Raw genomic sequence first — 25,157 nt, forward strand, 5'->3', positions numbered from 1 at the left:
TCAATAACTTCATTAGCCTTCTTTGGATGTGCTCTGGCTCCAAAATGTTTGTAGATGTTCCTTGAAGGCCAAAAAGTATTGAGATGCTACTTAGCCTGGATGGTGTTAAATGCAGTATTTTCCCAAGTCGTTCCTACATATAACTGTTAGATGTTGGACAGCTGATCTAGAGTAGTTTTGGTGTATGGATTAATAATGGCATCTTATTTCCTTGACTTGCTAGGCTTATATATAGGATGCTCTGTCAACCTAAGTGCACCTGGGGGAATGGATGTTTGAAAAAGTTTAGCCCTTCACAAAAGGGCAGATTCCTCAAAGAATTGAGTTCCATAGATGAGGGCATGGAGTCAGTCATCAGCAAATTTGCAGATGACACCAAGTTGGGGGCAGATGTGGTTGGGTTGGAGGGCAGAAGGGCTCTACAGTGGGACCTTGACCGCCTGCACAGATGGGCAGAGTCCAGTGGGATGGTGTTCAATAGCTCCAAGTGCAGGGTGCTGCACTTTGGCCACAACAACACCATGCAGAGATACAGGCTGGGGTCGGAGTGGCTGGAGAGCAGCCAAACAGAAAGGGATCTGGAGGTGCTGATCGATACCCGCCTGAACATGAGCCAGCAGTGTGCCCAGGTGGCCAAGAGAGCCAGTGGCATCCTGGCCTGCATCAGGAATGGTGTGGTCAGCAGGAGCAGGGAGGTCATTCTGCCCCTGTACTCTGCACTGGTTAGACCACACCTTGAGTACTGTGTTCAGTTCTGGGCCCCCCAGTTTAGGAGGGACATTGAGATGCTTGAGCGTGTCCAGAGAAGGGCGATGAGGCTGGTGAGAGGCCTTGAGCACAGCCCTACGAGGAGAGGCTGAGGAAGCTGGGATTGTTTAGCCTGGAGAAGAGGAGGCTCAGGGGTGACCTTATTGCTGTCTACAACTACCTGAGGGGTGGTTGTGGCCAGGAGGAGGTTGCTCTCTTCTCTCAGGTGGCCAGCACCAGAACGAGAGGACACAGCCTCAGGCTGCGCCAGGGGAGATTTAGGCTGGAGGTGAGGAGAAAGTTCTTCACTGAGAGAGTCATTGGCCACTGGAATGGGCTGCCCGGGGAGGTGGTGGAGTCGCCATCCCTGGAGCTGTTCCAGGCAAGATTGGATGTGACACTTGGTGCCATGGTCTAGCTTTGAGCTCTGTGGTAAAGGGTTGGACTTGATGATCTTTGCGGTCTCTTCCAACCTTGATGATACTGTGATACTGTGATCCCTTGACATAGCTAATTGATGTCCTCAGCATTTGGCTCTGTGCAAGCAAAACAAACTGAAAGTCACCAGTATGATTATTAGTAAAAAATTCTTTACAGTAAAGATGGTGAAGCATGTTCACAGATTGTCCAGGGAGATTGTAGGTGCCCCCTGCCTGAGGCTTTGAACAACATGGTCTAGTAGGAGGTGTGTCTACCCATGTCAGGAGATTAGAACTAGATGGTCTTTAAGGTCATGTCCAACTCAAACCATGCTATGAATTTATGAGCTGCTGTTTCATTAGATCTCTTTATTTAGATGCATATATTCAGAGGAGATTGAGTAGAAGACTTGTGCTGGGTTAAGCCCATCTGGGATGGGAAAGTGGTCTGGAAACCTGACCCCCAGATGGGCAGGGAAGACCCATCCCCAGGTCAAAGTTTATTGCACTCCGACTTCCTGTCCTGTTCCCTATTTAAGAGGCAGTCAACTTCCTGCTGGCTCTCAAGCTCCTGCCTTCACCTCTGCAGCATCTCCCTACTGCTGTTGCTCCTGTTAACCATGTGGCCAGCCTAATCACATGGCCACACCTGCTACCTCGTGTTGGGGCCTGTATCCAACAACAATCCATTTCAATCCAGACAGTCCACTACCATCCAACCTGATTTTATATGTATATCTGTATCTATTCCCTTCCCTTATATCTCTGTAACCTTCTCTTACCTTAAATACTTTTTACTTATTGTTAAAATTACCTTTTAACTTCCAAAGAAGTGCAAGGTTGTTCTTTGGTTGTTTTACCCCTTTTACTCTTCTGCTTAATTTCTTTCTGTGGGGAGAAGGGGAGGGAGGAGGCATTCTAAATTCTGTTCTGTTGGGCTTGTGGGCCCAACGCTTAAATGGCAACAAGACTGGAAATTGTGCTGGGAGTTACAGTTTGGAATAGACTCATACAGTGGTTCTTGCAGATGTTTTGTGAAAACTAGCTCAAAGGATGATCCATGTCCCATCTGTTTGGAGTTACAGATGTGTTTCTGTTATGGAGGCATAATTAACATGAGATGGTATTTTTCCAAAATTAATATTGTTTATTAACTTTGATAGCCAGAACCCTCACTCCCCTGACCACTAATTTTAATAATACTTGGTTCTTCACATGGTCATGGAAACACTCTACAGAGGAATAACTAGATCTAGAAATAGCTTGCAAAAATATATAAATGTTCTTGTGGCCAATATACCGCTTGCTCACTAGGTGGACTCAGGAAGCACCTTTCTGCTTATGGCAGAAGGCAGTGGCAAATTACAAGAGGCTTTGAGTATTTACTTATATTATGTCCTGACTCATGGGGCTAGCTACAGCTTAGTTGTGCTGGGGGAAGTATAGGCTGGATGTTAGGAGGAAGTTCTTCCCAGAGAGAGTGATTTGCCATTGGAATGGGGTGCCCAGGGAGGTGATGGAGGCACCGTCCCTGGAGGTGTTCAGGAAAAGACTGGTTGAGGCACTTAGTGTCATTGTCTAGTTGACTGGATCATGACTGGATGATCTTGGAGGTCTCTTCCAACCTGGTTGATTATGTTCTATTCTTTTCTATTCTAAGCGGTACCCAAACATTTTCACTGAGGCTTCTGATTCTTCCCAGGCTTCACAGAGTGCTGGGGAAAGAAGAAAGATAATCTCTGGCCTTATCCTGGCTTCTCTGGATGTTCTATGTATCTCCAGGACTTCCCGTCTAGGCAGGAGACTTTTAGGTGTAGGCAAGATGTCTTGTGATGTGCAGTCTTAGGCCAGTTTCGTGGAGGCATTTGGAGCCTGTTCCTGGTAAACTCGAGGCAGTGGAGTTCCCAGGTAATCAAACTCAAGAGGATCACAGTTTGTTACTTTGTCGCAGAGCTAGTTTATAGCTTAGCATAGCACAGCAGGGCAAGATGCAATAAGGCAGTGAAACAGTATACTGCCAGGAACAGAGAGCAATAGCAGCAGACAACAGCAGGCATGAATACAATGGCAGAGCACACTGCATTGCTTGTTCAACTCTTTTATCAACACAGCCTGAGACTAATGGGCCTTTGGACTCAGAATAGACAATCAGAATGGCAGTTACTCAACGTTGTCTGTGTTAGGTGAAGCCATAGGCTTGCTTTATCCAAATTTGGCAGAAGCATAGGCTTTGCACAAGGCAGGCACAAGCTAAGCATATGTGCCTTGTTTACCACAGGAACAAAACACATCTGGGCAGGCCAGAGTCCTTAGACTCAGTGGCTCCAGGTTCTTTGCCTTCTTTCCCGTGGTTTCTTCTCCCCAAAATGGAAAGAGAGCACAAAAACATGCCTGACCAATCCAGGACATACATAAACCTATTTTGGCTTATCAGGCCTACCATGACAGTTGCTGCTGCTGCCAAACATATAAATGGTTCGAGCTTGATCTGTCACTTTTGCATATTTCATGCAAGAGTCTGGCTTTCCTGGTGAGTCATTGTTAGGATAGTGGTGACAAATATTGTATTTTGACAAAAGTAGGGGGGGGAAATGAACACCCCGCCACCACTACCACTCTCCAACAAAGTACAAACCTGTGTTAACTATAAAATTATGTGTCCTAATGTTATTGGAGTGTTTTAGGTTCCATGTAGCTTTGATTGTCAATTTTCTGTATCTTTGACAGTGTTTTGCAAGGAAATAAAAGCACATACTCTTTCATTATTGTTTTTTACATACTCCTTTAATGATTTTTTTATGTATAAATTAAAATGTCATGAAGGCAGCTACAGCAGTGTATATTCCTGCATAAAGACAGTAGAGATGTTCACTGAAGAAGGATAGAAAGGCTTGATCTCTGTGGGTATATAAAGAGGCTAAGGCAAGCGTGTTACTGATAATGAAATCAAACAGTAGGAAAAGAGGCATAAGCCTACTCAGACAACTCTGTAAAATTTTCCACATGCATTGCAGGTCTCAAGCTGACATGGTGATTTGAGTCTTTTTTGTTGATTTCTTTTAGACTCTTGGATGCAAAGAAATAGTATGTTGTTCATATCTTAATAATTTATGGAAGTGTTTATGTCCTTATGTGCACTTGACACTGCTTTGGAATTTTTGCTTTACTGAAGATTCATCATATTCATTACATATATATTGTGATGCACTGAGTATTTCCATGTTTGTGGGTGGTGTACAGTACACACAGATGTTCACTTAGCTCAGCTAGGTGAGTTTAGTACTATATGGGAAAATCTTCAATTGCTTGTTTTCTTGAATGGGATAAAATAACTCCATATAACAATGTTTTTATTAAGTAGTTAGAGTTTTGGATCTTAAAGGTCTAGGCAAATGGTCATCAAAGTCTCAAAAGGATGTCATGAACAAAGAGTGAAAAACCACCCTGAGAACAGTCAATGGTTGTTCTAAATGAGTCCTGTGCTATTACTCACACTGGAAAATTGTTTTTAGTACTTATTGGGAATGTTTTTTTTATATTTTGCCTTGGTCTAGGCATTATCTCATGCTTATTCACATAGTCATACATTTACTTTCCGAGCAAAAAAAAGTCATGTACAATCATTGAGCTGTTAACTGTCAGAGTACAGCTTATTCAAGGGGAGTCAGACTTAAATTACTGCAAAATGTTGTCATGTCAGTTCCAAGGGTGTATTCAAGAAGCACCCTATAGTTTCCATTACTTCCCAAACCTAAAGGTCAATGTTTGAAGGGAAGTAGCTCCCAAGACAAGTTGTCTTCATATCTGCCAATTATTACTCCAGACATTTCACTTCGGTTTTATTGAAGTTTTTAAAGAAGGTTGCAGTCTGAGTTTCACATGTATAAATATCATCCTGTGTCAGGTAGTTTTAAAATACTCCCATTATGCAGCAGCTAACACATACTCTGGTAGTGTGTCTTTTATTTTTTAATCTTGGAAGCATTAATAATTCGTATTTTGTTACTTCGGAAGTTCCCCTGGTAGTAACATCACAAGCACTCCTGCAAACCTTGCTTTTATTTTGGAGATCTATCTGTGTTTACCTTTCACAACATTTGGAGAAACTTTTTTTTGAGAGGTTATCAAAAGGGTTGCATGAGTGTTTTTTCAGTGTTACATTTTTCACAATACTTTTGCTTTATGATTAAGTGCTCATAAAAAAAGAGCTTCAAACTACTACTTTAAATATTTTCTTTAGATGGGCTTTGTCCTGGACTATTTTTTGTATAGGAAATCTGAACTGAATAAATGAAAAGTTTTTGACAAAAAGAAAGGTGAGGAAAGAGCAAATTAAATTAAAAATATTTAGCAGGTATCCTTTCATAATTTTGTGAGACTCAACCCTCAGACAAAAGTAAGTTGCTCTGTGATGTTTGATACCAGTTTATTTATGGTGATGGCCCATATTTTGTTTTTTCCCTGTAGTAAATACATTATGGTCTGAACTGTATTATTAGGCTTTCCCTCTGAACTCAAAATTAATATAGTTGTGAACTGTTCATGGCTTTAGTCCTGGGACCTGAATCCAGATGCTATACCTAGAGTCTATTGTATTACTGCTGTGCTATAAGTTAAGAACAAGAATGAAAACAAGTTTAGATCTCCAAGCGAAACTCATTTCCTAATTAATTTTGGGCAGTTTTAAAAATAGTAAGATGTGCATGCTGTGTGCCCCTGTGCTCACTGACAGTCTCTTACCTCCTCCCCCTACTGCCCAATAACTCTTGAAACTACCGGTCAATTTCAAACAGATTTGACAGGAGTAAAGGTCTCAAAGATATCAGGTTTCTACTAGTTTCATGGAAATAGGTGGCTGGATAGAGAAGAGAGGCACTATTCATATGTCTGTTTTGGAAAAAAATGTGGAATGAGATCAACTCTATTATTAGACACTAACAAATCCTCATGAGAAAGAAAAGTTATAAATGCACCGAAGAAAGGGAAAAGCTTTGACTGGATTTCTTGCCTTTTTATACGTACAGAGATCCAGCACAAGAGTCATAACCATAGGAAACAGGCCTTTAGTAGTTCCATTGCTCACAGACTTGTGAGATAGGAAACTATCTGATTATTCCCAGAACTACTGAATTAATGAAGGAGAAGTAATCTCACATCAGAGTTGTACGGACAGTATTGCCTGAAGTAGACAAAGATGAAAGAGGAAAAGCATGAAAGAAGATAAAGCACTTGAATATATGCAATTTTTGCATGTTGAAATAGTATTTTCATTCCACATTCCATGAACTGCTTGAATTGTTTTTCCTTTACATAGCCACTATTCTGCAATCACTGTTTGTGGAACTATAATGTTTAGTTGCCCATTCCTTATTTATTATTCTAATAAATAACTCATGCACCTGATCTTTTTGGAGCTTTGCCTTTGTCCTTTTTACTCCAACTGCTCAGACTATTTTTTTCAGTGAAGTGGAATGTTATATCTGATTACCACTGGAAAAGAACTGGAAGAAATACCTAATACTACAAGCAGAGAGTATTGCTGCTGCAGTTTAGTGGACAGCATATTTCTAATTTTCAAGGGCTCAGTTGCGTGGTGTCAAGAGTATAAGAGGGGAAATTTGGCAACATCTTTCTGTAGCCTCCCACCTTGAGAGAGAAACATTGCTTTAGTGCAAATGTTCTGTAACTTTTCTCAGTTCATACCTTTTTTTTTCAATTTATCTAATTTTTTACAAAGATATGATTTGGTTCTTATGGCTATATATGGGTTTAAGATTGGAGGAGGAAGTGTTTTCATAATTCATAGATTTTAGAGCAAATTTGTGAAAATGATTACAGATTAGTGTAGTGAATCATAGCCTGGAGAGATACTGACCAGACCCTTGTCACAGCTGTCAAAATTCGGTAGCTAAAGACTGTTTCAGTATGGGTGGAATTAAACTTCATAGAAGCGTCTGTTTGTATAGATGTGTGAAATGTGATGTTTCTGAGGAGTGTGAAGGTTAAACAAGGAAATTAAGGAAGTTTTCCAAAGACTTTAAAGAAAGACAAAGAGTGGTAACACCATTCATGAGAGAAATAATTAATTTCTGGCTAAGTAGATGTCTTTCTGGTAAGGAGCTCATTAAAAGAAGTGTTAGCCATATTGGGTGTGCTTAGTATATTCAGTTGCCTTTTTCTCATTCAAAAACTACTTGAAGCACCAAGCTTCCTGAGATGCAGGTCGTCCCTTTATCCTGGTGATTCCTGAAGGGTGAATATGGTAAGGAGAAGAAAAGAAGTGAAGCACAAAAATGGAGCCAATATTAATGATCTGCAAATGTTGCATAAGTGTGATGTCTGTTTTCTATGTGGTTTCATGTGGTCTACTTAGTCATTGTTTAGTCAGAATTACATGTATCTCTAGTCATCTAGGATCAAGAAGTGCAAACTGAAATTGGGAGAAAGCTTGTAAAACATGAGGAATCTAAGATTTATGTAGTCAAAGCTGCAACATTGATCTTTAGTTTGACATAATAAATGCTTGTAGAGAAGATGTTGCGGAGAGCAGGATTAATTCGTGGCCGAGTCGAGAATTTATCAAAAATAGATATTTTTTTATTTTCCCAAAAACCCGCCCCCACAACTATATATACAAAGATTAATTTCGTTTGATAAACAGGTTCTGTTACATGAGACTTAAATCTACAAGGATACCATCAATAATCTGACTATATTTGGAAGTCAGAGGTTGGAAAAGGACTCAGCTATTAATTAATAGCGGTTTCTTACTAAATTAAGCTAAGCCAAATAACTCACTCAGGCTGGCTCGTGCGGTCTGTCTTCCTCCTCCAGCGGCTGCAGGAGTCGGTAAGGGTCGTTAAGGGTCGTTAGGCACACAAAGGTGTGCCTAACAGGAAAGCGAATCCTTGGTCTCTCTGCAGTCCAGGCACAGGGGAGTGAGCGAGCTCAGGCAGAGACATACGTCCAGGCACAGGCAAACTCCAAAGCGGGAACCCCAAAGGCGGGAAGACCCCCAATATTTATAACCTTCTCTAGACAAAGGGCAGAGTTACCACACCTTAGGCGCGAAAGCGCACGGCCAATCCCAGCCTGGCTCCAGCGCGGGAACTCACGGGGCAGTCGCCGCCCCCTTCACGGCTGCAGGGCAGGCGAGGGGGGGGGGAAACCAGGCGGCTTTTCCCCTTTCCCCCCGAAGTCCGGGCAGGAGAGGAATTTAGGGGTACAGGACTCCAGGACAGAAGAATAATTCTCTGTAACCAAGTTGGAACACTTAAGAGATAGAAGAGTGTTCTAAGCTAAGGAACAGTGTCTGTCCAAGAGCAAATAGGTACAGATCAGACATGTGTGTGTTTAGGAGGCAGATTAAAAAAAAAATGTCCCAAACAGTTTGTCAGCTATTCCAGTGAGATTAAAGTGGCTTTAAAAAAATTATATTCCTTTACAAGAGTGCTTATGTGACATTGTTTCCTTGTGATTGCTAACAGTTTGCCTTAGTGAGGTCTCAGGAAAATGATGTTCAGATTTTGGTACCATATGAAAGTCTTCAAATAAATCCTCCAGCTTTTTTCCCTGTGGGGCAGCAGTGGGATTTTGTGTTGAGAGCTTCTTCCTGATATGGTCTCAAATATGGAGAGACAAAATGCAGTGTTTCCAAGGACTTTACTGACTTTTAAGGAAATACAATTAAAGATAAGAACTTCTGAGCAGAGCTGACTTGTCATGATTCTGCTGTTTTCGACCAAATTGACCAGTGGATGCCCTCAAGGGCAGGGCTGCCACCCACAGAAGGCCAGAGAGTGGGAAAGGGCTGAAAAGAGCCTTCTGAGTGCAAAAGTCAGGGGACAAAATGCCTAGGGCCAGGAGCTTCTGCAAGGGGATGGGCTAGAGATGGTGGGACTGAGGAGCATCACTGAAGGTAAGACCCTGAGGCCTCATGAGCAGTGGGGTGAATCTGAGCCCTCACAGCAGTGAACATCAACAGTGTCTCAGGCCATATTGACAGGAGCACAGTTAGCAGAGTGTGTGAAAGGGGTGTCTGTCTTTGTTTGATAATCGTTTGATACAGCACCTAATTTTGTGTTCCCAGCACAAGGAGAACACTGATGAGTTGGAATGAATCCAATGGAGGGCTGTCAATGTGGTCAGAGGATGGAGCATTTCCACAGTGAGACCAGGAATGCTTTAAGCCTGGAGAAAGCTTTAGATGTGGCCATTCATTGTATCCAGGGACTGACACAGTGGTGTGTGTTACAACTGTGAGAGACAGAAGATATAAATCAAAACCAAGCATCAGTGTTTTTTTACTATTTGGCCAGCTAAGTATTGAGACAGATTGGAGAGGTTGTGCCATCTCAGTGGCTGATTTTGAATTAACCAACTGGATAAAGCCCTGAGTGGGTCTGATCTTTGAGCTGCCCCTGCTTTGGGAAGGAAGTTGAATTGGAGACCTCTGAGTAGCTCTTCCAATCAATGACTCTATGAAAAGCTTTCAGGATAGGAATGTGCTTTCAGTCTGGCCCATGCTGCAGTGTACAGATTGGTGAAGGAGAGATGGAATAACTTGTAAGTTGTAGAGCATTCTCCAGCCTTATTTCTACCTCTTCTCCTAGGATCCAGATATTCTTTCAAAAGGGAAACCTTGACACCTCCTTCAGCAGTGTGCCTCCTTCCTTTGTAACCTGGTAAAATACAGTGCCTTCTGCTGCAAACCTGGTAGAGCAGTATTCTAAGGACTACTGTGATTGCCTTTGCACAATAAATGAAAATTTTCTGGGAGTATTCCCAGGCACAGAGGCCAACTGATGGGGGAGCAGTCTATGCTTATACAATTAAACTCTCTCAGCTTCCAGAAGAGGATGGCTGCAGGCAAACTGCCTGTTGGGAGTGGTCCCAAGGGTGCTCCAGCTCCTGTGATATGCCTCCAGAGTGGTGGTGAGATGGTTCCTGGCACGGGCAAAGGACCTGCTGTGGCCATTCTAGTGCTTGGGTATATATAATGCTAGTATATTCTAGTACCTGGCAATCCTCCCATTTTCTGCTTAGTTTACTGAGCAGTTGTAGTCTCCATGCATGGCAGTTATTAAGGGGGCCACAGTGCCATGAATTTGTGGGTTTAAGGGTGTGAGAAACAGCAAAGCACTCTCCAAAATATTTGGGAACTTCTGCCATAGAAAACAGTGAAACCAGATGGAATTTCATGTGAAGGTTTCTGCAGCATATAGTAAAAAACTGAGAAAAATAACTATCACTTATGTCAGCTGTTTTGCTTTTGAATAGGTGTAATGCCTTTGTCAAGGAGGAAGATACTTTTTTTTTTTTTTCCTGGGGATGAAGTAATACTTTTCCCATAAATAATATTTCAGGAGGGGATGGGAAGAGCAAGAAATTATTTTTTATCTTAAACTTCACTTCTGTCATTGGTGATCATATTTTTATACTGACTGATGCAACCAATAAGATTTCTTGGCTTCCATGGTACTTTGTAATTTTTCTAGCTTCCTAGAGTTTGCTGTTACAAAAGCAACTTCTGCTTTTACATTGTCATCACTGTATTGTGCAAGTCTAGTGTACTCATTTTATTACCACACCCAGGGATGTCATGGTTACTGTTGAATGATTTCCCTGGAGGTAATAGTGGCACAGCTTTAAAAATCAAGACCACTCACTGATTGACTTAAGAAACAAAAATGGTATAATGCTTTCCAGATTCAAGCCTGTAACAATAGTTTCTTTGTTTAAGTGTCAGCATCATTCATCTGTAGGTACCCTGTACATGAATTTGCATTGAAATCTTCCCTTTTTAAATTCATAGATATATTCATAGAGAAAACATATTCTTAGCCAGTTATTGATTCTGTCTCAGCTCAGAGTCTGTGCATGTGAGAGGTAACTGATATTTAACTGGCAGTAGCAAGGCTGATTTTTTGAATCCACAGCTTGTGTACATCATGAGACTTCCAGCCCTCATCTGAGGAAAAAAAATTACTGTGTCTTACACTGCCTCTTGTAATCGAGTCATGTAAGTGCCATCTTTTGAATTAAGATAGTGTTGTCCTGAATGTTATGGCTAATTTCTAACTTTGTGGTAAAGATTTTACTTTCAGTCAGGAGATAATTGACAGTCTTATAAGTAGGTGACCTCAAGAATGTTTGGCTAATACCTTTTGGTTTCTTGTCTTAGCAAGATTTTCTAGTTATAAATTTGTGCAAATGTTGAAAAATAAATGAGTAAAGCTTTACTTTTGGTTTGGCTCTTGTTATTATTGAGATGGCTTATTGAGTACTGAAAACTTATGGTTTCAGACTGTAGGATTTTAATTAATAAACATCCTGATTGCTCATCCATCCTCCCCACTTCCTGAAGACCCAGTTGAATGGGCATTAATAGGGAGCATGGAAATATCAAGTTCTATTGAGGCTGAGCTCTGTTGTAGAAATACCTGTTCCAGCTTAGCCCCCTTTTAGCATAGGAAGGATGTTGAGAGGTGCTGAGGGTAGGGCAATGACTAAAGGATCTGCTGTAATATGGATCTGCACAGCTTTCCTGCTTTAACACGGGTCATATCTGTTGTGACCAACTGCAGGTCTTGTAAAGACAAGAGGGATTACACAGCTGCTCCATGCTGGTAGGCTGCTGAGGAATTTTAACCCTCCTTTGCCTTCCTCTCACCCCCAAATTCTTCATTAATATGCTGCTGGTGAAAAGACATTTGCTTAGACAATACTTTACAAGAGGCAGCATCTGTTTGTGAGAATGTAGACATTACTAACTGTACTAGCCCAGCTGATTGTTAACACAGGTTGAAATGCTATGATTAGAAGAATCTCTGAGTCCTGCTCCAGAGATATAAGAAAAGATGAAGATAAGTGAGGTGAGTTAGAGACAATTCTGTAACAGAGGCTGTAGGTTGTCTTGTACAATTTAAAGTCCATCAATTGGTTTACACACTGGGAATAATTTCTAGTTTAATTTCGTTAAATAAAAATAAAATGTCAAAATCAGACCCAAGTATCTGTAAATACACTCTCTGTAAAAGAGTATTTGTTAAACAATTTTTAAAATAGAGAAAGAAAAAGCAAAGCATTATAGGTTAGGGTTTAAGTATACGATGCATATAAATCACAGACCGAAAGAGAGAGCGATTCTATGTAACTGCTATGACCTGCCAGGACAATAAAGGACAAAATCTACCTGTCTGAATAGTTTTATTTTCTGGCTTACAAAAGTATGCAATTTTAAAATATATTTTGGATAACAGATACTTTTGGAAAGGATATTTAATACAGAGAGAAGGCATGGCCAGCAATGCAGGAGCAATGAAAGTTTCCAGCATGAATGTTTTCTTTCTTAAAGGAAATTGTTGTTACTGGAAATTAGTTCGCTGTTAGTATCTAGCTTCAGATTCTGCCTCAGAAGAGAGTATGTAAATAGTTTCTCCTTTCAGTGCATAAACTTGATATTTACTGCCGTAGATATGATAATTTTCATTTATAGTGGAAGGCAGTAATGCAGAAATTATATAGCATTTTTAAATGCAAGATTAAACCTCACTGTCTCTGCAGAATAAAGCAACTAAAGCAGTTTTCACATAGTTTCAGAAGTGGCCATTTTAAAAAAGTTTACTTTTAATGACATTTTCTTCACATTTGAAGCAGCTTCACATAAAAATCAGTAGCTAGAAGAAAAACTACTTGAGAAGCTTTTGAATTTACTTCTGAATTATTTTCTGATTTACGTCTGGAATAATTTCTTTATCTGTAGAAGACAAACAGTAGACAGGGTGTGAGGTGATGGGAAAATAACATTTTTATCATAAGCTTCTAATTTTTGTTTTTATTTCTCAGCTAAAATACTGGCCTAGTGGGTAAGTGCTGAATGTGATTTCTGATTAAGAGAACACAATTTGCAGAGTAGTTCTTTATTAGTCTTCAGGTGTCTTTAAAATACCCACCAAAACAAATAAACAAAAAAATCCCCAAACCAAGGAAAAACCACAACACCCACTCCCCTCCCAAAAAAGAACCCTACCCCCCCCCAAAAAAAAAAAAAAAAAGAAGTCAAACCAAAGTCCCAAGAAACAGTAAAACAGATATTGAAGGGAAATAGTATATTAGTCTCACTATGACCTCTGTGAGATCTACTGATTTTCTGTGTTTAGCGCTGCAGTGGTTTACATAATATTTTCTTGAATTATTTGAAATAGGGAGCAGGGAGCACATTAGCTGCATCTGCAGATCATAGGGAGAGTGAGAGTTGCAGCATCTGGAAGAATGACAAAAAGTACAGTGTAGCCATGTGCAAAAATTTCCAAAATTAATCTCACCTTGGAAACGTGATCCAAGTTGTAGACACCTTATATTTAAAATTAGCTTAGCGAAGTGTTAACATCAGCCATTTAATTGTCTTGTGAGAAAGATTTGCTTATCTACACATCCCGTTCAGTTAGCTGTGTCCTGATATTTAACCACTTCTATCGAATCTCCCCAGAGATACTTCCAGCTTCACTAACATGGATTTCACAGAATCACAGAATGTTAGGGGCTGGAAAGGACCTTAAAAGATCATCTAGTTCAACCCCACTACCAGAAGAGGATCACCTATACCAGATCACACAGGAACACATCTAGACAGCTTTTGAATATCTCCAGAGAGAGAGAGACTCCACTATCCCCTAGGCAGCCTGTTCCAGTGTTCCATAACCCTCACAGGGAAAAAAAATCCTCCTGTTTCCAGGGAACTTCCTATGTCTCAACTTCCACCCTTTGTCCCTTGTCCTGTCATTGGGCATCACCAAGAAGGGCCTGGCTCCATCCTCTTGGCGCTCACCCTTTACATATTTACAAACATTAATGAGATCATCTCTCAGTCTCCTCCAAACTAAAGAGCCCCAGCTCCCTCAGTCTCTCCTCATGAGGAAGGTGTTCCTCTCCCTTAATAATTTTTGTGGCTCTGCACTAGACTGTTACAAGCAGTTTCCTGGTCCTTCTTGAACCGAGGGGCCCAGAACTAGACACAATTAGAAGATGAAGGACGAGTAACTGGGCTGTTTCTTGGTTTAGTTGCAAGCAGAAAGTAAGTAATAAGTAGAACTAATGCCTGCTTTTTAAATTCTTTTTTCACCCTAAAATGTTTAATAGACTTCTGTCTTAATTAAATGCTGCAAATGGCACATCTGTCCCAAAGTCAGAATCCTTGGATCTAAAATGGTGCTATTTTGTGCACCTGCTCTATTAGCAGTCTTCTTTTGAATTTGGGATGCCAGCAGGATTCCAGAGCAAAACTATCTTGAGATATATTTTTCTTTATCTTTCTTACAAATGGCTGATGCTTTGCCTCAATGCTTTGGAAATGACTCTGGCTGCATTTATGGCTTATCAGTCTCTCAGCACTGGGCTTCTTACTGAGGGTGAATGTCAGTTAGTTGTAATTAGCTCAGATAACAATGTTACTATTGTTAGTGCTAACGTTTCTGTTTGCTGAATAGGCAGTGCAATAGCTTGTAACAAATAATTTCATGTTGAAGAAGTCTAAGAGGGTTTGCTATGCTTCTTGCAATGTTTGCTGTGAAGGAGGTAAACGAAAACTGTATAACCAGTATCACATTGCATTTAGCTTAATTAGGGCTATATCTAAACATCCAATGTTTTTTTCTGCTCTGAGGTGCTGGAAATAGCTGCAGTGTAACCCAGAAAATTCACTCTTACAACTATCCTAAATTGGAAAACTATGGTGGGGGAGGAAAAATACAGAATATTTGGTTTGCAGAATCCTTAAGGTTTTTATTTTTTTTTACTTTGTTTCCAGCTGATATGTGAAAGCCTTCTGGTGATCTGAGTACCTTTTCTGAGCCTCCTAGATATAGTCTGCAGATCACACTGTAAAGACATATAGAAAAGCAGTACAGTGGAGCCCAACATAAGAAAACATGCAATAGTCCAATTCTGTATATAAAGACTGAAATAAAAACTTTTAAGAAAGATAGGCAATCCAATTCTTTGTGTCACTGCAGCACTGTGCCAAATCTGCCTAGCACCTCCTCTCTGTTGGCTTACGTGTTAGAAGTGGCTCATCATGCTGACATGTGTTTCTTGCTCTGCTCTTTGCAGTGTGACCTTTCTCCTTCTCCCTTTTGAGAGTTCATCAAAAAATGAAGCATGCCCACATGCGGGGTTTGATTTCTTTCAATGTATCAACTTTTGTGAGAGGGAAAAAAAAAACACTAAACCAAAAAGATGTTTTTTCCCTACAGATACTCATAAATCCTTTCATGGCAGAGGTCTGTGATGATGAGGATAGATTTGCTAGTTTCAAAACTCCACGTTGCACTAGCAGTGTGGGTTTATGTAATATGTTTAAGTAAGGGACTGAACTGGTGTTTGTTTATAATTACAGTTGCTTTTGAAATGTCTGCTTTGTGTTTGGCACAATCTGTATTTTGAGTGGAAGCAGGCTTTCAGCTGAAATATACTGTTATTGACTTTAACCTCTTTTATGATTATTCATATTTTATGCTTTTGTTCTAAGTAAAATGTAACTTGGACTATGCTTATCTGTCCTCATTAAACGTATTTGCCTATACCTTATCTTAGCTGATTATATTACAAGCATAAGACAAGAAGATGTACTCTTCTTGCTGTTTCCTCCATGGTAGAAAATTGCATTGCTGTTTATCTGTGCTGCTGTTCTCTATCTCTGCATCTAGTATTCAAGCATGGCATGTATTCTTTATCCATATAGTATGATGGTGGCTTGCAAGTGATGAAAAACAGTTTCCTTTACACGTATGTCCATCTTTGTTAAGGCTGTCAAACAGCAAGTGTGGTACCCAGGGAATACATGATAATGTAATCTAATTTCCAAAATTAAATTAAATGCATCTTTTCATCTACAGCCACCACATTTATGTAAGCTAAAGGAAAACAACATAGCAGAGACAAGATGTGTGAACTTGGAAAAAGGCTTGGTGGCTAAAGTGAAATGAAACCTTTGGGTTTGCCACATTTTCTGGTAAATTACTTGTGGGGAATCAACTTGTAATGGTGTCATGTATTGTTGCAGAGACTTGCACAGACAAAGTATATAAGTCAAGGGACTGTTATTTGTTTCAAATAATGCCTTAGAAGTCTTTATGAGCAATTTTTACAAGCCCTTCTTCAGCAAAACCATGTGCACAGTAGTAATAAACTTCACTTTTTAAAAAGTGTTAACAGACCCTACTTTTTTTTTTTTTTCACTAATGTCTTTTAGTTAGTTACTTCCCATGCCTTCGCAAAGTGAACTAAAAGGAGTAGAAAAAGTAATTAAATGGCATTTCTGTTTTTAATAGGTGAGACACCATGGCTCAGACTGAACTCTTCCCTAGCGTATAACAAGTAACATTTAATATTGGTTTAAGATGTTACAGCCATGTATTCAAGTTGAAAAGAAGAGTGATATTTCTCTTCATAAGGAAATGCCACAACAATCATTTCAGTCCTTTTCATAATTACAAGATGTGAGAGAATGCCCCTTCTGTCTCCATTACCCTGACCTGCTCAATGTTTCTACAGGCATTTCCCCTTAAAGCTAAGTCATTTTGATGCCCGTTTCCTGAAAGATCTGCTTCTGCTGTAGTTTAAACTGGCCAAAGTCTGGATTGTGTGATCCAACTCAGTCTACTTTTTTTGCTATTTTTTCGTCAAGCCAGGCAAACAGTGGTGCTTCTAGATGGGGAGAGGCATCAGACAAGGCCCTGTGTCTTCTGCAGTCTGTCAGGTGCTGAAGTGACCTTAAGGTAGTTGTGCTAGTTTGAAGCTAGCTAGAATGTTTTGGTGATAAGAACTAGATCACAGGCTGTGAAAGGAAAACAATGGTGATGTCTGCTCCTCTCAGAGTCTTGCTGAAGAAGAAAGCAAAACATTAGATAACACTCTCGCCATTTTGTGGCACTCTTGCTCTGGTTGCTGGCTGAGCTGCGTCTCCCTAACGTCACCTGCCACTCATCTTTGCTTCTTAACCTCTTGGCTGAACCTCTGTTCTTCCTTGGGACTGGGGAGGTTGAGAGGGTCAGGGGGACAGTGCAGGGGTGGTTGAGAGCCCCTCCTGGGGACTCAGGTTTCTGGGAGGGGAGTTGTGTTTCTGTATTACCTTTTATCTTGCATATTTCGGTCTATAACTGTATATATTGTAAATATCTGCTTGTATATTGTGCTAGCTGTAAATAAATAGCTTCATTATTATTCCCAGAGCCTGGCTGAGTCTAGTTGGGTATTTCTAAAGTGTGGGGGGGCGGGGAACACACAAACCATCACAGTAGTTCAGATTCTCCACCTTCTGCTCACCCCAGAGCACCAAAGTGAGGTCTTTACTCTAATTAGTGAGGTTTGCTGTCTCGAGATAATGTCTCGGTTCTAATTTAAATTTCCCAGAGACTCAAATATAGTTGATAGAACCAATAACAATTTATAGGATGTCCTTCCCTTTCCCCCCCTTCTTTCCCAAAGGAAAGGAATCAGAGACAAAAGGTAAGCACACCCAAATAAATAATCTCATTCCAATTTGGAAGCTAAAAGAAGAAAAGATTAACAATAAATAAAAGGGTTCTGAGGTAGGAACGTTACAAAGGTGTAGGGAAGTTACAAAGGTATAGGGAAGGGAAAACAAGATGGAAAATATGCAAATACAACCAGATTTGATGGCAATGGTTTGTCTGCCTCGTGGGTTATGGCCATGTGGTAAAGCAAAGAGCAGCAGGAGAACGGTGTTGCCAGCAAGCAGGAGGCAGGGTGAGAGAGAGAGAAAACAGGATGTCCCCCTGCTTTTATGGATCTTAGGCAGGAAGTGGGAGTGGGCTAACCACCACATCTGATAGTGTTCAGACTCATCCCCAGGGGAGGGGTCAGAACCACCTGGGGTCAGGCTCAAGACCCCTCCCCCAGGAGAGGTAATCCTTTACAGATAATGTGTGTGATCCTTTGCAAGCAGCTTTAATAACATTCTTAAATTGCATCAAGCTGTCACATTGTATCTTCATCCAGCTTTGCACAATTGTAGTTTAATTCATGCGGTTTGATAGGTATGGCTGAGCTGCTGTTTGGTATGTATGGCTGAGCTCTTCTTCCTTTAATGTCAAGCAACAGTTTTCTGCTGTTTTTGCCAGGCCAGGCAGAACAAATCTATGCAGACCTCTTGTATTTCCTGTTGTAACATCCTCATTGCTGAAGAAATGCAAGTATTCATTACAGATCATATCCTTTAATCTAATTGAGTTACTTAATTGAAGGACTTCATTTATTTTTAAGAACTTGCTGTCTGAAACCTGAAGAGGAAAACTTGTGGACTATTTTTTTTCCATCAGCTGCATGCAAGCATTATAAAGAGACATTTGTAATGCTACTTTAAATCAAAGGTAATTTAAGCTGTTGTTTGTGTCGTGAAGGGGTATCAGAATTGCGCAGATGGCAAGAACATATTAGTGTTACTGTTAGGTGCAACACATCAAAAATGCCTTTTGTAGCACCTTTATACGACTGACCTCTGATCTGTACAAGAGCATGTTGTTGCTGTATCATGTTCTACTTGCTGTGTGGGATCTCTTTTCTTGCCCATTACATAGTATATCCATGCTTACCTCCTGTGCCTATTGAGTGACACGTGGCCACTAAGACATGTTAGCTGCATAAATAAGTCATGTGTGTGATTCCATGTATTCTACAATTATTCTTGTGATGAATTTTTACATCACTCTGGCCTAGAAGACTGGTTACTATGTATTCAAGTTTATTGACATAAGGTTTTGTGATCTTTCTAATACAAATTAAGTAACTCATTCTCTCCTTGTGTCCTAGTTTAGGCTTGGATCTCTGAAGCTACAGAAAGTTTCAAGTGCAGCAGAAGTGATTAAGGAACTGCTTAGCTACTGTCTGGACCGCCTGGGGAGATTACAGGCAAAAAATGAGCATCTGCAAAAAGAAAATGAAAGGCTTTTGAATGAGTGGAGCGATGTGGAGAAGCGGTACGTTTAAAAGTATCTCCACAGGTGATACTTGAGAAACTCACAATAACTTGTCAGTGCAGGCTTTACTGTCAGTGCAGTACTTGTGAAGTTGTATACAGAAGGAGCACACACATTTAGCTCTGCCTGACAAGTGTTTTGAGCCAGACTGAACCCATGTGATTATGGATCTTCTTCCTATTGTGAAAGATAGAACCAGTATTGCAGACTTTGTCATTAAAGCTGGTTTTACCTTTACAAAATAGAAGGAAAAAAAAAAAAAAAAGAGAAAAAGAGAATCTCTTTTATGTGGATTTCTCTCCCTTTCTTCAGGAAGTCTTTTCCTTTATTTCCTTCTTATTACTGGCAGTTTAAATAATTTACATTTGTGAGCAGGAAATCAGCTGCCTTTCTTTAATCTGTTTTCTGTGTCAGAGCAGCCAGAATTATGAAACAATTGTATTGTTACAGGAAAAGTTACCATTATTTTGCAAGAGATTTTTACGATTGCCATTGCATTTATGATTGCCATTGTCTTCCACTGCACTCTGTGATGAAGTAATCTATGCTTGTTTCAGTTAACGTTCAATTCACACACGCAAGAGATCTATCGTGTTTTCCTGTAGCTTTATCAGAAGAAGCACATTTAGGAAGATTAATGAAAGCATGTAGCTAATTGGCATTAATTTACTTTGAAAAAGAGCTAACATTTGGGAGGAGCTAGTTTTGTTTCCCTCTCATTAAAATGAGTAACATTTTCTCTTGACAATCTCCCTGACAAGCGTATGGCCTTCCTAAGTAGTGTTTTACTGCTTAACAGTTTATTGAACAATAGAGTATTGTATAACCAGTGTGCTGTGCTGCATTACACGCTGATGTGTAATAGGCATTAGTGCCTGTATCAATTTCCATGGTGGTGTGGCACTCCTAAAGGGTAGCCCCGAAGAAAAAAAAAGTCACAGCTGACTGGCATCCTTTGCTCTCGGAAGCAATGTATTCAAGCTTCAAAAGCCGGTGATTTTCTTTTCTGTGTTTGTAGCTTGCGCATCTGAAATATGGTTTTTCAACATAAATCCTGTAAGTGCTGTGGTCATCAGATTTTGGCTGTATCTGCCAAATAACAGAATAAAATTAGGGTTTGCTCAAACAGCCTTGGTCATTCGATTTGGGGGTTTTAATTATTTTTCTGGCACAGGCTAGTCTAGCTCACTTGTCTCTCTGCTGTTCTGGCTTTAAATGCTAGACCTAATGGTGTGAGTGCCTTGGATCTGAACAAAAGCTTTGCCTGTCTTTAAGTAGGTATGATTTTAGGCTTCGTGTTCTGTGTTGTTCGCTGAGCTAAGCATTAAAATGTCAAACTTAAAAACATGCAATGTGGAGAAATGTGCTCTCTCTTCACATGTAACTAAGGTATATCAGCTCCAGAATTGCAGCTCCTTTAGTTTCTTTTGCTTAAAAATATCTGTCTTCATGACATCATTAGAATTAAAACATAGCACTCAGGCTTCCAAGAGCTATGTTTGTTCAGTTTAAGTGTAGGGCAGTAGATGGAATAATTAAATCATCCCATTTCCCCACTCAACATGAAAGTTTTGTGAACTCTGCCTATCAGCTTTGTCCCGTAGCTCTTGAGGTTAGACTTGTTCTGCTTCCCATTTAGTCTGCAAAACGGTAATCAGATTTCATTCAGAAGGCTAATGTGCCTAGTGAGCAATCAAAAGACTAAAGAGCAGCCCTGATATGCTGCTGGCAACCGAGAGAATCTGCTCAGCCGTAAACAGCTTACTGCTGGCAACCCTGTGCCAGGTATGGAAATGTCTCCTGCTGCTTTCTTCTGCAAACTAGATTCATGTAAAGACAAAAGGCAGGAACAGGCAAAAAACTCTTTGAAGAGAAATCCTTATAATGACTAAATTGATAAATTATTCACTCCAGTCTAAGCTGTGTGGCATCTGAGGAGTTTAATGTTTCTAGCTGGAGCTGCAACTCCCTTAATTTTCATTGTCTTGCTAATTGTGTTAACCTAAGTGTAGGATTTTACCTGTCTGAACATTTCTTTGGTTTTGCAAAGTGACCCATGCATAGGTGACATCACTGTGAGAGTTTCTGGCTAGCTAGGCTGTTCAATACTTGATCTAAAAACACAACATTAGACCTATCTGGCAAGTTCTAAATAAAGAGCCTATGGAATTTTTCAAGAAATTCTGAAAATGTTTCAAGTTGGTATCTCAAAGTGTGTCTGCACAGCTTGGGGATGCATAAGTTAAAAGAGCAGAAGAACTTTTGTTTTTTCCTATACATCATTAAAATGGTAAATACAGAGTAATAATAATCTGTAAAAAAAATAATTAATTGGCCACCAAAACATAAGTAAATTTCTGATTTGGGTGTGGTACACATTATGTGCCAAACATCTAAAATCAGTATAGAGAAGGCAAAATCAAAAAGCAGCTAATTGATGTTGTGGTTAACTCTAGTGACAGAATTTTTAAACCACAAGCAGCTTATAAAAATGCAGGCTCGGTTGTTTAGTACTTGAAATTGACTCTTCAATGTTAGCTCATCAGGATTCAATACCATTGGCAGTGCTGGGGGAATGTTGAATCTGAAATGTAATAGAGTGATGCCGTAAGACCAGTAATAGGACACTGAGGACAAGGATTGATATCAGAGATCTTGATTTTTTTCTTTCTGGTAGTGTAGTTTGTAAAATATATAAATGCCAATAATTTGCATAGTTGATGTTAACTTCTGTGAGCCTGTGTGACTGCTCTTTATTTAGGCAGCACGTAGGAACCAGACGGTTATCTTGTTTTCTCAATTACTGATCACAACCACTGCCAATACTAGCTGCTGTCACTAGGCTGTGCAAGCTTTTTCATGGCTCTCAACCTGGGCTTGTCTGGCGTGTTAAAAGCATTGCACTTAGAGAGAGATCTAAGAATGTAGAATCTGGAAAGCATGTGCGAATAAGTCTTGCATCTCTCTAGCCATTAACTTCCATTTATTTTCGTTGTACTTGAAAGTTGTCTTTGACATGAGCAGCTTCTTTCTTTGTCCTGGAGAGATGGTTTTTCAGTGAGACAAATCACATACAGGCGCAAGCATGTGATGAATTGCAGTTAAGGTGTGTATTTGTAACCAATGAGGTATTGGAATAAATCCCAGCCAGCTTTGCTTAGTGGGCATGTAATTCAGGTAATGCATACCTGAGTGAGTCCTAAAGGCTGTGCAGAGTTAACAGCCAGAGCCACCCCATTCATGCATATGTTCTGCATTATTAATGCATCTCTCTTCCCAAGCAGTGGAGGACTCTGGCTTTTCACTGTTTCAAGTGTCACCATAAACCCTGTAACAGCATGTTTTAAAAGGCTCGTAACTTGTAACTGCAGCATTAATGTAGTATTATTTTACACTGATTAAATGTTATGCCAAGTAAGTGCTGTGTGTGAAGAATGTATTTATATATGAATTACTTTTACACAACAGGAAAGAAAGATAAAATAAAGTGTCCATGCAAATGAGAACAATCATATAACATTAACTGGTGGTATAACACTAATTGAATTTTGCCTGCAGGGAAGAGTTAATATTCTAATTTATGTGTAGAGTCAGTATGTATATTTCAAAATGCTAATATTCTGCTCTAGAGGCTGGAGAAATTGGCTAACCTTGCAATAGGTCTATATCGTGCTGCTTAATGTCCAGGCAATATCAACTTTACTTCACTGAGAGTTTACAGTTACATGGAGCTTCATCAGTGAATATCTTAACAGGATTCAGGGCCTCACTGAAGTTACAAGATATGACACCTTCATGGCCAAGTCAGCAGAATGTCTCAATGTAACTGTTTGAACCAATCTCAATTTGTCTGACGCAAAGGAAGGGAAATGCACAGTTGTAAGCACTTTCTTTAGTTAGTGTTTCATGTTTGGGAGCGGGAATGCTCATACAGGATTTGACAGAGTTAACGTTACCATATTTTACACTAAATCTGTTTTTTCCCCTTTATTTATGCAGACACAATCAGTTTCAAGCATTTTATTTTTTCTTAGTGACTCCTACTAGATAAGTGAAAGGCATCTTCTGTGCTTGCCTTTCTTATTTCATTAGCTGGTCAAGACATTTATGGAAACTATATTAGAGTATTAGAGTTTATTTGATGAACAAGTGGCTCAGAGGTTGGTGCATCCAACATAACTTTGAATTCTTTGATATTGGGGAACTTCATCTTGCCACAGGTCTGCAATCAGCAGATGGGACACAACTATCACAGAAGGGGAAAAGGACCCTGGCACACAAGCTGGCTGGGCTTGTTGAGAGGGCTTTAAACTAGAATGGAAGGGGGAGGGGGTTAAACATGACAGCACCAGAGATAAATCAAAGGGAACTGAGGATGGTAGGCTAGAGCTAGGAGTAAAAGCAGCCCAGCTGAAGTGCATGTACACTAATGCATGCAGTATGGGTCACAAACAAGAGGAGCTGGAAGCTCTGGTGCTGGAGGAAAACTATGATATTGTCGCCATCACTGAAACGTGGTGGGATGGCTCACATGATTGGTGTGCTATAATCAATGGCTACAGACTCTTCAGGAGAGACAGGCAAGGGAGAAAGGGCGGGGGAGTGGCTCTGTATATTAGGGATGCTCTGGATGTCATGGAGGTAGAAATCAAAGATGTTCAAGTTGAGTCATTATGGGTGAGACTTAAGGCGAAGGCCAACAAGGCTGATATCCTGGTTGGAGTCTGTTACAGACCACCCAACCAGGAAGGAGAGGTTGATTTATTACTCTTTAAGCAACTGGAGGCTGCCTCAAGATCACCTGCCCTTGTTCTGGTGGGCGACTTTAACCTACCAGACATCTGCTGGGACTTAAACACTGCAGAGAAGAAGCAGTCTAGAAGGTTTCTGCAATGTGTGGAAGACAACTTCCTATCCCAGCTGTTATGTGAGCCTACCAGGGGGGCAGCCCTGCTTGACCTGCTGCTCACAAGTAGAGAGGGGCTGGTAGGGGATGTGGTGGTTGGAGGCTGCCTGGGGTCCAGTGACCATGAAATTATAGAGTTTTCAATCCATGGAGAAACCAGGAGGGGCATCAACAGAACCTCCACACTGGACTTCCGAAGGGCAGACTTCAGCTTATTTAAGGAACTAATTCAGAAAGTTCCTTGGGAAATAGCCCTTAGAAACAAAGGGCTCCAGGAAGGTTGGACCTACTTCAAGAAAGAACTCCTGAAGGCACAGGAGCAGGCAGTGCCACTGAGCTGGAAGATGAGCCGACGAGGGAGGCAGCCAGGCTGGATGGGCAGGGAGCTGCTGAAGGAATTAAAGATTAAAAAGAGAGTGTATCACCTTTGGGAGAGAGGGGAGGTGTCCCAGGAGAAGTTCAAGGAGGTTGCTAGGTCTTGTAGAGGAAAAATGAGAGAGGCAAAAGCCCACTTGGAGCTCAGGCTGGCCACGGCTGTGAAGGAAAATAAAAAGTGTTTCTTTAAATATATGAATGGCAAGAGAAGGGCCAAGGACAACCTCCAGTCCTTACTAGATAGAGAGGGGAACATAGTGACAAAGGATGAGGAAAAGGCAGAGGTGCTTAACACCTTCTTTGCCTCAATCTTCACTAGTGGGACAGGTTGTCTCCAGGACAGATGGACTCCTGAAGTGGTGGATGGAGTCAGGGATCAGTACAGTCCCCCTCTAATCCATGAGGAAGCAGTAAGGGACCTGCTGCGTCATTTGGATCCTCACAAGTCCATGGGACCGGATGGGATCCACCCTAGGGTGCTGAGAGAGCTGGCAGCTGAGCTGGCCAAGCCACTCTCCATCATTTATCAGCAGTCCTGGCTCACTGGAGAGGTCCCTGAAGACTGGAAGCTGGCCAATGTGATTCCCATCCACAAGAAGGGTCGTAAGGAGGAGCCAGAAAACTACAGACCTGTGAGCCTGACCTCAGTGCCAGGCAAGGTGATGGAACAGGTCATCTTGGGTGCCATCACAAAGCACCTACAGGATAGCCAAG

At 40.7% G+C, this 25,157-nt stretch overlaps 1 protein-coding gene across 5 annotated transcripts in view; it reads left to right on the forward strand.

Moving 5' to 3' along the window:
• The window catches only part of XRCC4 (X-ray repair cross complementing 4), a 228,933-nt gene that overhangs the window by 64,370 nt on the left and 139,406 nt on the right, over positions 1-25,157 (forward strand). For all 5 annotated transcript variants that reach the window (XM_064140092.1, XM_064140096.1, XM_064140093.1 and 2 more), the window contains exon 4: positions 18,996-19,162. In XM_064140092.1, the coding sequence (XP_063996162.1) occupies positions 18,996-19,162 (167 nt within the window). The remainder of the gene's footprint in view (positions 1-18,995; positions 19,163-25,157) is intronic.

Source organism: Pogoniulus pusillus, chromosome Z (genome assembly GCF_015220805.1).
Source record: "Pogoniulus pusillus isolate bPogPus1 chromosome Z, bPogPus1.pri, whole genome shotgun sequence".
In the NCBI taxonomy this organism is placed as follows: domain Eukaryota; kingdom Metazoa; phylum Chordata; class Aves; order Piciformes; family Lybiidae; genus Pogoniulus; species Pogoniulus pusillus.